The sequence below is a fragment of the Mastigoproctus giganteus genome, chromosome 5 (assembly GCF_048544385.1).
Source record: "Mastigoproctus giganteus isolate SK-2022 chromosome 5, ASM4854438v1, whole genome shotgun sequence".
In the NCBI taxonomy this organism is placed as follows: Eukaryota; Metazoa; Arthropoda; class Arachnida; order Uropygi; family Thelyphonidae; genus Mastigoproctus; species Mastigoproctus giganteus.
Genome location: NC_143579.1, coordinates 112,796,729 through 112,809,980, shown reverse-complemented (window position 1 = coordinate 112,809,980; position 13,252 = coordinate 112,796,729). Strand labels below are relative to the sequence as shown.

Below are 13,252 nucleotides of genomic sequence, written 5' to 3'. Positions count from 1 at the left end.
CTATGATGTGGTCACAAAGGAACTGGATTTAAAAAATAATTCTGATATCATATACTTGGATTACAGAAAAGCTTTTGATACTGTCACAAATGAAAGAAATTGCAGCAGTACGGCATTAAGGATGAGTTGCTACAATAGATAAAAGGATAGTTGAGTGGAAGAAGACAGAGAGTGGTAATCAACAGACACTGCTCTTCGTGGACTGACGTTATTAGTGGAGTCCCCAAGGGTTTGGTGTTGGGCCCATTGTTGTTTTGTATATTTATTGATGATATTCATGAAGGTATACATCAGGCTTAGTGTCCAAGTTTGCAGATGATTGGCAAAGGTTGGCAGAGTTGTTAACAACGGTAATGACAGTATGCTACTACAGGATCTAGAAAAGTTAGGCAGATGGGCTGAGTAGCAGAAACTGAAGTTTAACATTGCCAAATACAAAGCACTGCATATTTGTAGCAGTAACCCCAGAGAAATGAATCAACTGTGTGGTACTACACTGAGGGAGGTGGAGAATGAAAAAGTCCTGTGGGTAACTGTGCAGTCAGGCTGCCAGAGCAGGGTCATAGGGTCTTGTCAATGATGATATACAGGAATTTTTTTTAGCAGGGATGAGGAAATGATTATCTCCTTGTATAATGCAATGGTCAGACCATACGTTGAGAAAGAATACCAAAGAAAAACTATGTGAACAGCTGATGATGCATCCCTTGAAGATTCCGTTTATTTGTGGTTCACACAGAGACAAAGTTTAGGAGAACCCATATCTCGACCTTTGTTGTATTAAAAAGGCACTAGATTTTAGCAAAAATTTAGACAGTGCCTCAGATTTTAAAGCAAGCGTTTTTATTTCTAAACTTACCAAACCTTTTTTTTTAGTCTCCAGAACAATATTTTTGATAATTTCGAAAATATGAACAAATAGAAAGTCCGAGCTATCCCTGGTCCCAATTAATTCAGATTATTGACACTCTACTGTATACGTAAAATTAACTGCCATTTTAATTTATGAGAACACAATATAAAAATATATAATTCTGCTTGAACTGGAAACTAAAAATCAAACCAATGGTAACAAAAAAAACAAGCAAATGAATTTTCATGAAGAAATAATACTATACCTAAACGACAGCTCATGGTAATGTCAAGTAATACTATTCTAAATAGTCACAAGGGAATAAAAGCAAATCCCACAAAAACATTAAACATACAATGGATACTAAGATATACTGAGATGCTTGTTGAATCTTTTCATCAAGTCTGAACAGGAAAATAACACATGCCACATGCCTACAGTTAGCATGTGATAGTTAATACAAAGTCATACAGCAAATTATAAATGTTTATTAACATGTTATATTACAACCTTTGGGTCAGTTTTTTTTTTATTTATTTATTCATAAGGAAAAAGGAATAAAATCAAATTGAAAAGAGAGAGCAGAAAGCTGATTACTACAAAGGGAAGGTTACACAAGGTCTTAAGTTTTAAATTTTTTCTCCCTAAACTAAAATGACAGGGGCACATTAGCGTCCACACAATGGTAACTTTGAAAGCCATTCTTGGAATTTTTTGTATTATTCTAATAGTATTAACTATATGATGCAAGGAAACAATAGCCTTTCATTGCACCAGCCAAAAAGAAAATACTGTAATAATAAAATAAAACACAGTAAGTGCCAGTTATTGTGATAGCATTTACAAATTAAATTTTAATTCTCTAATAAACAGCAAATTCTAATAAGCAAAAATCCTCAAATATTATCCAGAGTCTATAAAAATAAAAATATACAGCACCAATTTACACTTTATTACTAAAGGTTTATTTCCAATTAAATTATGCTTGAAAATCGAAAGAATATTATCCACGAGTTAGCAAAATAAAAATTTATTTATACTTACATACATAGCTTAATTAATAAACATTAATTAAACATAACACTTTGTAATATGATTATAATTTAAAATAAGCACTTATTTTAGATTGCTTTAAATTATCACTACAAAGTCTAATTATAGATTTTTCAATATTGTATAACAGTCTATATTCACAATCAGCTGCACCACTTTCATCCAATGATCTCCTCGGGACATCTATAGCTTCATGAGTTTGCTGTTTTGTAAATGGAATTCGTTCGGTTTCATTTTCATTTTCTCTCCTTGGCAAAATTATAATAAACTGGGCAATTTCTTCATCTTTTAAAGCTGTAATAACTTGTAGATCACCATCTATGTCCACCCAATCATTAAACTCCTGTTCACCCATGTCTTCAGGCTTTTCAATGTGATTAGTATCATGGCTTATTTGACCATCCTGAATAATCAATCCACATTTTTTGAAACAGTTAGCATTAGCATTAGTAGAGGCATATGATGCAAGAAAGCAAGCTTATGCAGCATCAGCCAAAAAAAAAAAAAAACAAAAAAAAAAACCACTTCCACTTCACCCCTCTGTTCTTTCAAAATACCTGTCCAGCTGAGCCTTAAACTTATTTAGGCTATCAACCTCCACTACAAGGGATGGAAATCTGTTCCACCAACCAACCACCCGCTGGCTAAAGGCAAATTTCCGCACGTCTATCCTATATCTGTCTTTCCTCAATTTGAATTTATGCCCTCTCAGGTGATTTTTCTGAGCTAGAGGAAGAATCCCATCAGCATTGAGCATGCTCAAACCATTCAAGGCTTTATACACCTCTATCAGATCACCTGGCTGGTGCCTAGTCTCCAGACACTGTAATTTGCAAAACTTAAGCCTTTCTTCGTAAGAGCACCCCTTTGTTCCATTCACTAATCTTGTTGCCCTTCTCTGTACTCATTCCAGCAGCTCTACATCCTTCTTGAAATGAGGCCTCCAGACCTGTATACAGTACTCTAGGTGTGGCCTGACCATTGCCTTATACAAGGGAATAATCACTTCCTTATCCCTGCTGGAAAAATTCCTGTATATCATTGACAATACTCCATGAGCTACTCTTGCAGCCCGTCAGCACTGCTCAGAGAACTTCATATCTGCCTGCACAACCACCCCCAAGTCCCTTTCATTCTCTACCACTGCCAGTATAGTACCACAGAGTTGATACATTGCTCTGGGGTTGCTGTTTCCCATGTGTAGTACTTTACATTTGTCAATGTTAAACTTCATTTGCCACCTCTCAGCCCATCTGCTCAACCTTTCCAGATCCTGTTGCAGTAGCATAGTGTCAGCAGTGCCCTTGACAACCCTGCCAACCTTTGTATCATCTGCAAACTTGGACATTAAGCTTGATATACCATCATCAATATCATTTATAAATACAGAAAACAATAATGGACCCAACACTGAGTCCTGAGGGACTCCACTAATAACATTAGTCCACGATGAGCAGTGTCCATTGATTACCACTCTCTGTCTTCTCCCCCTCAACCACCCCTTTATCCATAGCAGCAATTTGTCTCCAATGTCACACTGCTCCAATTTGTGTAGCAGTCTTCCATGTGCAACAGTATCAAAAGCCTTTCTAAGATCCAAGTATATAATATCAAAGCTATTCCCTGCATCCAGTTCTTTTGTGACTGCATCATAGTATCCAATCAAATTGGTCAGGCAAGACTTCCCCTTAACAAAACCATGCTGTGTCCGAGCTATAACTGAAGTCTTGTCTAAATGATCCTGCAGTGCTTCTTTAACCAGTGCCTCCATTAATTTTCCTGGAACAGAAGTTAAGCTCACAGGTCTATAATTACTTGTGTCAGCCTTTGATCCTCCTTTGTGAATTGGGGTCACATTTGCACATTTCCAGTCTATGGGTCCAAGGAAGCTCTCATAATTATGGCTAAGGGTTTGTTTACTTCCTTTGCTGCCTCCTTTAATATAACTGGATAGATCCCATCCACCCCGGCTGCCTTTCTTGTGTTTATCTTCAACAGTTTCTCCTCCACTTTACTCCCAGTTATTTCAAGATTCTGTAGCTTACTGCTAGAGTTGAACACACCTCTGGCATTCCCCTCGCTGAATAACTCCTCATGTGTGAATGTCAATGCAAAATATTCATTTAGTTTGTTAGCTACCTGAGCAGGATCATCAACAGTTGACCCATCAATATCAAGTTGCTAATGAAGGTTTCAGAAACTTCATTCCAGGCATTCATTGTCATATGAAGGGAATCTAGATTCTTATCTAGATTCTAGACCTTATACAGGAATTTTTCTAGCAGGGATAAGGAGGTGATTATCCCCTTGTATAAGGCAATGGTCAGGCCACACCTTGAGTACTGTATGCAGGGCTGGAGGCCTCATTTTAAGAAGGATGTAGAGCTGTTGGAAGGAATACAGAGAAGGGCAACAAGATTAGGGAATGGAACAAAGGGTTGCACTTATGAAGAAAGGCTTATGTTTTTCAAATTACAGTGTCTGAAGACTAGGCTGAAGAATCCCATCAGCATTGAGCAGGCTCAATGCTGATGGGATTCTTCCTCTTGCTCAGAATAATCACCTGAGAGGGCATAAATTCAAATTGAGGAAAGACAGATGTAGGATAGATGTGTGGAAATTTGCCTTTAGCCAGCAGGTAATTGGTTGGTGGAACAGACTTCCATCCCTTGTTGTGGAAGTTGATAGCCTAAATAAATTTAAGGCTGTGCTGCACAGGTATTTGGAACAAAAGGAGGGATGAAATGGGAGCTTTTTTTTTTTGGCTGATGCTGCATAAGCTTGCTTTCTTGCATCATATGCCTCTACTAATGCTAATTCTAGAACAGTAATCTGCTTTGCGATATCGGATGATGTTCCCAACCCATCTATAGACAATGATTCTTCGCCTCATATCCAATCTATATAAGGTCTTAAAGGTTTTTTATTATTTCCTGGTCAAGAGGTTGAATCACTGAGGTGGTATTCAAAGGTAGAAAAACTAATTCAATGTTTTTGAAAATAACTCTGGATGAGCTGGGCAGTTGTCCAAAACCAATGCAATTTTTTTTGTTTTTCTTATCCAATTGCAAATCTCATTTACAAAGACAATCATCAAATAAAGAAGCTGTCAGGCCAAAGTACTGCATATGGGTAGCAATAACTGAAGAGAAACATACCAGCTGGGTAGTACTACATTCAGGGAAGTGGAAAGAGCAAAAGGCCTGGGGGCCTTTTGCTCTTTCCACTAATTGTGCAGACAAATATGACGTTCGCTGAGCAGTGGAGATGGGCTGCCAGGGCAGGTCATGGAGTCTTGTCAATGATATATAGGAATTTTGGTAGCAGGGAGAGGGAGGTGATTATCCCATTATACAAGGCAAAGATCGGGCCACACCTAGAGTACTGTGTACAGGTCCGGAGGCCTCATTTTAGGAAGGATGTAGAGTTTCTAGAATGAGTACAAAGAAGAGCAACAAGATTGGTGAGGGGAACAAAGGGGTGCTCTTACCGAGAAAGGCTTAAGTGCTGCAAATTGCAGTGCCTGAAGAGTAGGCACCTGCGAGGTGATCTAATTGAGATGTATAAGGCCTTGAATGGGTTCAGCAAGCTGAATGCTGATGGGATTCTTCCTCTTGCTCAGACTAAGAAACTGAGGGTACACAGTTTCAAATCGAGGAAAGATAGTTGTAGAATAGGTGTGTAGAAATTTGCCTTTTGCCAGCGCGAGTTGTTGATTGCTGGAACAGGCTTCCATCTTTTGTTGTGGAAGCTAATAGCCTAAATAAATTTAAGGCTGAGATGGACAGGCATTTGGAACGAATAGAGGGTGTTTTTTTTTTTTTTTTTTTTGGCTGATGCTGCATAAGCTTGCTTTCTTGCATCATATGCCTCTACTAATGCTAATGTGCAGAAAGGAGATGTTCCTGGTTTGCACATAAGTCACTGCTTTTTACTAATTTATTTTTAACAGATGAGTAAAAATTATTATTATTTGCTAATGCAGTTAAAATGTAAAGCACTATATACATTATTAGCTATTTTATTCCCTTTTTATTTAAAAAACTTCACTCACTCAGGTATAAGCAATATATCATAGTAGACATTTATAATTTGGAAAATTATTTTGTAATAACTATGACAAAAATGCAATAATGCAACTCCTACAAACCTACCCTTTATGACAACTTTATCTCTCTCTCTCTCTCTCTCTCTCTCTCTCTCTCTCTCTCTCTCTCTCTCTCTCTCTCTCTCTCTCTCACTCACACACACACACGAGCCTGTGAGTTTAATAATGTGCAAGTGTATGGGGGGGAGTAATCATAATCTAACAAGTTAAAAGAGGTGAAATATTCACTTACCTGTCGTTCTAGAATAACTTTCTTTTTAATAATAACATGATTCTGGGTATTGATTAGAGTGATTTTCTGTTGCTGCTGCATTGAAGATGTCTTATATGCCAGAACAGCAACACCTGTCCCTAAAAATCCAATACCTATCACAATAATCACAACGACAACCCATGTTTGCAGGCCAGGAAATATTTCTTTTATTCTTACTGGCAATTCTTTTATGGTTTCATTCATTTCTGGCCCTGAAAATAGAAAGAGACATAATGATTTAAAATCCTTCATTATTATATCTTCACTACATTTTCTACATATGACCATCAAATTGATTAAATAAGTTAAAACAATAAACTGCATTGTGGATCAATAAATGTTTACTTAGAATTTGGAAGAGGTAACTATTAAACATACAGTGGCTTATTTTAGTCTCCTCTTTAGTAGCTTCAGGGTTAACTGAAGCTCAAAAGAATTTAGAGCAAAAAGTTTGGGCATAGAAGGGTTATAAGACATTAGGATGGTTGCAGATAGATGTGCCGAAGTTTGCCAGCAGGTGGTTGATGGTTGGAACAGGCTTCCATCTTTTGTTGTTCGAGTTTGATGGGTTGAATAAATTCAAGGGAGAACTAGACAAATTCTTGGTTATGAATGTATGAACTGTTTTTTTTTTTTTTTTTTGGCTGATGCCTTATAAGCTTGCTTTCTTGCATCATTTGTCATTACTACTACCACCATACACAGAATGGCAATGCAGATCAGCAATCTGAAGATAAACCTGAGAATGAACATCTGCAATCTCAGTTTACCCCATATATATACAGATTAAACCTCATCAATATAAATTTCAAGGAAAGTTCTCTTACTTTGTAATAATGAGGTTTGTGAAATGACCATGTCAAAATCAGCTTTTTAAGTTTGTTTCATAATTTATCCTAGTTAAACCTTAATTTGCCATTTTATGCACATTTTAATAGAATCAGGACAGAATTAATACAGTCATGAATATAAAAAAAAATAATAATAATAAATAAAAACTACTTAATTATGAAAGGTTGATGTGAAATAGAGAATATAACGAAGGATTAAGAAGGAAGTGAAAGGTACTCTTATAATCCTGAATTGTCAAAAATAAAAATTAGTTTAGTTATGAATGAAAAAAAAAAAATCATACCAATGCTTGTTCATTGGTTAATACGCTGGTTAATTTATAAGCTTCAACATTAACTTAACTGAAGGGCTCTACACTGTCTTAAAAAAAAAAACCAACTTATTCTGAACACTTTTCATTTTATAACTGTTCTTAACAATAGTAAAAATCTGATCAAAGCCACATCATTGCAAGCCAGTACATTTTCTATCACATTCAATGCATTTGGGCATCAGAATTTCTTCACATCATCATTTTCTTGAATAAACTTTATTATTAAAACCTTCATTTCTGTCAACCTACTGAGCATTTAGTAGATATTCTGATGAAGTGGCTGTGGTCAGAACAGAGTCATTCACATAAACATAATCTTTAAATTCTTCTTGGAGGTTCATGTGTTTCCTCAATTCTTCCCTTTCATTCGGTTGATTGGCTAGATTCATCTTCTAGAAGAGGGATCTACATCCTTCTTGATAAAGCTACTTTTGGCAAAGCAGTTATTATGGCATTAGAACAATGCCATCCCACACAATTGCAATGTTTTTATGGGCATCTAACACATTCCATTTTTGGGGCAATGCTGTTTTATCTTCAAAGTGGCAGATCAACGTAATTATACTTGACTATTAATTGCAGAAACCATAGAAATTAAATTACACGAGAATTCTATTAATATTCGCCAGCCATATCTGATCTCCGATTCGTGGGCTTTTACACGCATGCACGAAGACAAATAATCCCTATTTAAGTTTCATGCTCACACCTATTCGGTAATTTTCATTCCCGTGATCACGACATATGGTCGAAAAGCGTTGTCAGCTTGAGGCAGGAAAATCGTTTTGCAAATTTTTTTTCATTAAATTCTTTCAATTATTATTTTTTTTTTTTAATTGCATTAAATTGATTTTTAATTATTTGTTACTCTAATGTAAGATTTTCGATTTTTTCATTTTAATTTCTGGAGAGTATTATACGGAAGTGTTCTACGTACTATATTGAGGTAAACTTCTCTTATTATTTTACAAAAGGAATAGATAGTAAAAACAAGAGTAATTGTGCAACATTTGGAAGTCCACTGTCTGCCGCCAAAACCATATGACATCATTTGTCACTAACAGAAAGAGTCTGCTTGGATTCATCATTCAAAAACAATGCAGGTGTAAGCTTTAGTGTACAAAATTCTTCCTATAATTCATCCAAGTTGGTAGATGTCTTCAAGTTGAAAACTACAACAGTTTCTTTGAAGTCAGAATATGCTGGTCACTTTTTTCAGTAATAAAAACTGAATTTTATACAAGTAGTTGTTGTCAGAGAAATCAAACCACTTTTCAAGATATTGAAGAGATTGGTCATAAAAGGCAAGAAAGTCTTTCTTACTTTTTTCCATAAAGTTTTAACAACACCTCCTCGGCTTCTTCCCAATAAACATGTCTTCTTTTCTTTGGCTAATTTTGTTTCTCAATTTGTTCATCAGGGGATACAGCTCTGGTGCTATAATATTGTCCCATTCTAGTTCCATAGAGGAACTAGAATGGGACAATAATGTGCCATTGGAAAGGCACATTATGCTGGTATTACAGACATTTCCCCTCCAACTGCCTCACCACTCTCACACATCTTCGAATTCTTCCAAATCTGGTGAGGACAGTCATCCTCTCCTAATGATAGGAAATACAATTTAAGAGCACACCAATATTTAGCAAGCCTTTCGAACACAGGGTATAAAGATAGCTATCTAATTCCCACGTGACGCAATAAATTCTCAGTCTTCACCAAGAAAGTGAAATATTATTTTTAGCTCCTCAATGCATTTTTCAGAAGATAAAAGTGATTAAAAATCTCAACAATAAGACTTTCAATATCAATCTGTAGTTTTTCATCAGATTATTTGGCACAGTTGTGCAAAATATGAAAGATGATTAGCATGTTGAGTATTTGGGTTTAGTAGTTTTAATTTCTGGAAAAATTGAATTGTGCTTTTGCTCTGTGCATTTTTGGGCTTTCTTCTCATTATGGGCAATTTAAAGATTCAGCCTCTGGCAGGAGGTTGAATATCAAAAATATGGTTTTTCTTCAGGAAAATCAGAAGAAAAAGATTCTTAAAGTCAGGTGACTTTTAATCCAGTTTAAAGAAACACCCATGAAGTATATATGCATCAAGTTACAGTAAACGTGTTAAGAATTCCTGTTTGGATTGTCTGTTAGATATCAAGGTGACTGCTTCAATAAAGATACCGTTGTATCCATAGCCGAGTGGTCAGGAGCAGGAGTGCAGTAGCACACGCTCTTTGAGTAGACCGGGGTTCAAGCCCCTGACTGCTGAATACGGTCGATCTGCCAACCTGCACTGGACCAACGTGGCAGATTATGGTCCATTTCCCTCAGCATGAATTGTTGAGGAGGCTTCCATCCTGCAGTGGGTTGATAATGGCTGCACTTGATGAACTGATGATATTAAATAAACCCAACCTGACAATTTGTTGGATAAACAAAGGCCATGCAGAAAAAATGCTGCAAGTTAGGTCAGAATGTATATGTGTCTGCAATTCTGCCCAGACACAACAGAAGGTATTATATACTGAAAGCTTTATGGATTAACTCAATACTTCAAGGACTGTGCAAGATGTTCTGAGAGTTGCAGTGTTACAAATTAGGAGGGAAAAACTATAGCAAGGAAAATGCCTAAATAACTTCAAGGAGTATGGCAAGAGTATTTTCAATAAAATGAGTGAATTCTAACACCTGATTAGGACAGCTAATGCTGACATAATAGGGCTAACAGGAACACCACCCAGAAATTGGGGATGATGAGTTACCCTACAGTATGTATAATGAATTTAGGAAAGATAGAAGCGATGACGGGATCATGCTTCTTATCAAAAGCAGCTTGAGTACAAAAACGAACTTTTGCTGAGTCAGCAGTTCCACCTGCCAGCATAGAATCTCTGTGGTGCAAGTCAGTTGTGAGTAATCTACAGAACAGCAGACTGTGAGAGCCTCTATATGCAGATGGAATAGGTGAGCTATATCTTATTAGACAATTTAAACTTGTCCTCTTAACTTAAAATAAGTGGGGGGGAGTTCATGATGTGGGATAAAATTTTTACGTAAACTAGATGATTATTATTTGTACCAGTATGTTGAGAAAATACTATAAGTAAGAATATTCTAGACCTCATAGTTACTCCCAAATTAGATGACATCAGATGCCTTGCTGTATAAAAACTATTAGCAGGTAGTGATCACACAGTTGTTAGTTGGAAGATGTTGCAGTAGTTAAGGTAAAGGCACAGGCTTTAATTTCAGAAAAGGGCCTATGACAGTTTAAAACGCTATAATATAGCATCTAACAATTGGATAAACTGCAGAGGAAGGGTGAATTATGGAAAGGGTGAATATTAGAATTATGGAATACCTTTAAAGAAATAATCATAGAAGCCATGAGCGCCTATATACCATTAAGAAAAATACAGTATGCGGAGGACATCAAGATGGATGAATATGGAGCTGGCCAGTCTAATATAGCGAAAAGATGACTCCTGATCTCCATTTTTTTGCTCTCTTAGAACAAAAAATGGGGACCAGGAGTTTTTCACATATGTGAACACAAAGAAGAAGAAAATGAATCAGATCAGACTTCTTTGTAATGGGTGTTGGATAACATAGCTAATTCTGCTGATGAACTGAACGATGAAACACCGCATCAAATTTTACTGGCCAAACATTTGACACAATGAGACATTGTGCATCCGAGACTCAGACATATGAAATGAGCAATTCTGAAATGACAAGACTGTTAATTTAAAAAAAAAAAAGAAAGAAACTTTTGAACTTTAACTCATGGAGTTCAATACCATATACCCCAGTAATTTTGAGGGAGGTGGCCATAGGGTGCACTGAACTATTGAGGTGATTTATAAAGGCATCACTGGACTCAGAAGAGTTTCCTTTGGATTGGAGAAGTGCCAATGTTATCTCCAGTACATAAAGGCAGTTCTAAGAGTGAAGTTGGTATCTACAGACCAGTTAGACTGACCAGTGGTAGGAAAAATCTTAAGAGACAATTATTAAGAGTGCAATCTAAGGCCATTTAGATAAAAATGGCATTTTGAAGAATACACAAAAAGGTTTTGGTAGGGGAAAATCAAGTTTAACTAACCTGGAAGCTATACTGACAGTTACTGCATGAGCTATATGTAGGAAACAACTTCAGTATAGTTTATTTGGATTTTAGCAAGATATTTGACTCAGTCCCTCATGAGAGGTTACTGTATAAGCTGTAACATGTTGAGATTACTGGAAGGATTCTAAGATTGATCACAGGGTGACTGTAGGACAGAAGGAGAGGGTGTGATTAATGGATATTCTACAGATGAGTGTATGTTAGAAGTGGGATCCTTCAAGGATCAGTTCTTGGATTGCTGTTGTTTCTGAATGTCTAAAATGACATTGATGAATGGATAGAGGGAGTGATGTAAATATAGGGAGAGTGATTAATGATCAATGCAAAGCAGCACTCCTTCAGGATGACTTGAACAGGCTTCAAGGATGGTCACAAAAATGGCAACTGTTTTAATGTAGCAAAATGCAAGTTCTTACATTGGGAATAGCAACTCCAAAATAATTTTCATTCTTGATGGAGCAGAATTAAAAAGAACAGATGAAGAAAGGGATCTCGGAGTTATGATACAGGAAGTCAGGAAAGCCCATGGTATCCTATCAATGATTTATTAAAAACAAGCCTGTAGGAGATGGAGAAGTCATAGTCTTACTGTATAAGGTAATTATAAGACCCACACCTGGAATACTGCATCCAAGCATGGACACCTCATCGAAAAGAAGACTTAAGTTTCTTGAAAGGGGTCCAAAGGCAGGCAACCTCATGATCCATTTTGACATCTTACATTTATGGAATCTGACTACTGGTTCTTGGAATTTGACTAAATACATTTGTGGCTTCAAGGATAAATCCCTTGAACATTTCCCATAGTGTATTTATATTCAAAGTCATCAGCAGTCTCTCCAGTTAATTGAGCACAAGAAATATCTCATTCCATTATAATCCCCTCTCTGTTAAATTGAATCTTTTGCCTTTACATTTGTCTACATAATTCCTTTAGACACAATTGATTTTATGATATAGTGGTCACCTACTATTAGTTTGATACATTTAGGCTCCTTAGTGTGAAACAGATCTAGGATATTAAAGCCCTTTGCACTCTTAAACATGCCGGGATAAGTAGCAATTATCCAGTTTGTCCAAAAGCCTGTTACAACATAGTGTATTTCCAGCCTATAAGGGGTAGGCTGAAGTTGCCCATAATAAGAGTCATACTTGCTTGCCCATTCACTTTGCCCAAAGAGATTTTTGCCATAATCCTCACAGCCGTTTGTCTTTTAAATATCCTTATTATTATCTTCTCTTTACTGCAAGTCATTTTATAGTATGCTGACTCAACAGCTGCAAATGCTGATCTGACTCAGGGAAGATTCTTCTTACCTTCATGCAGTTTTTAGCCCACCAACATCAGCATTACTTGAACTGATCAAAAGCTGAAATCCATTTAATTTGTTTACAATACTCCTAGCATTATTGTATATAAATATTAAGTATTTTACTTTATTGCTTTTGATAATCCTGATGAACCTCTTAATACTGTAATTACTTAAAAGTATTCTTCCATGTGGTCTTTGATTGCTGAAAGATTTTCCTTCTATTGCACTTTTCCTTTTCACTGTTTACAGCTACTAACAGTTAGATACAAGTACTGTCAGAGGGAGAGTAAAAATGCAATTTTGTCCTATGCCACTGATCTGAGCTGATCTTCCTTAATCCGCCCAAACTAGCAGTTTACCCAAATCCTTAATGCATTC

General features: G+C 36.4%; 1 protein-coding gene across 4 annotated transcripts in view; it reads right to left on the bottom strand.

The window, feature by feature from the left end:
* Positions 1-13,252, bottom strand: part of LOC150085645 (fibroblast growth factor receptor 3-like) — a 509,974-nt gene that overhangs the window by 186,529 nt on the left and 310,193 nt on the right. For all 4 annotated transcript variants that reach the window (XM_090374150.1, XM_090374153.1, XM_090374152.1 and 1 more), the window contains one exon: positions 6,247-6,479. In XM_090374150.1, coding sequence (XP_090230276.1) covers positions 6,247-6,479 — 233 coding nt within the window. The remainder of the gene's footprint in view (positions 1-6,246; positions 6,480-13,252) is intronic.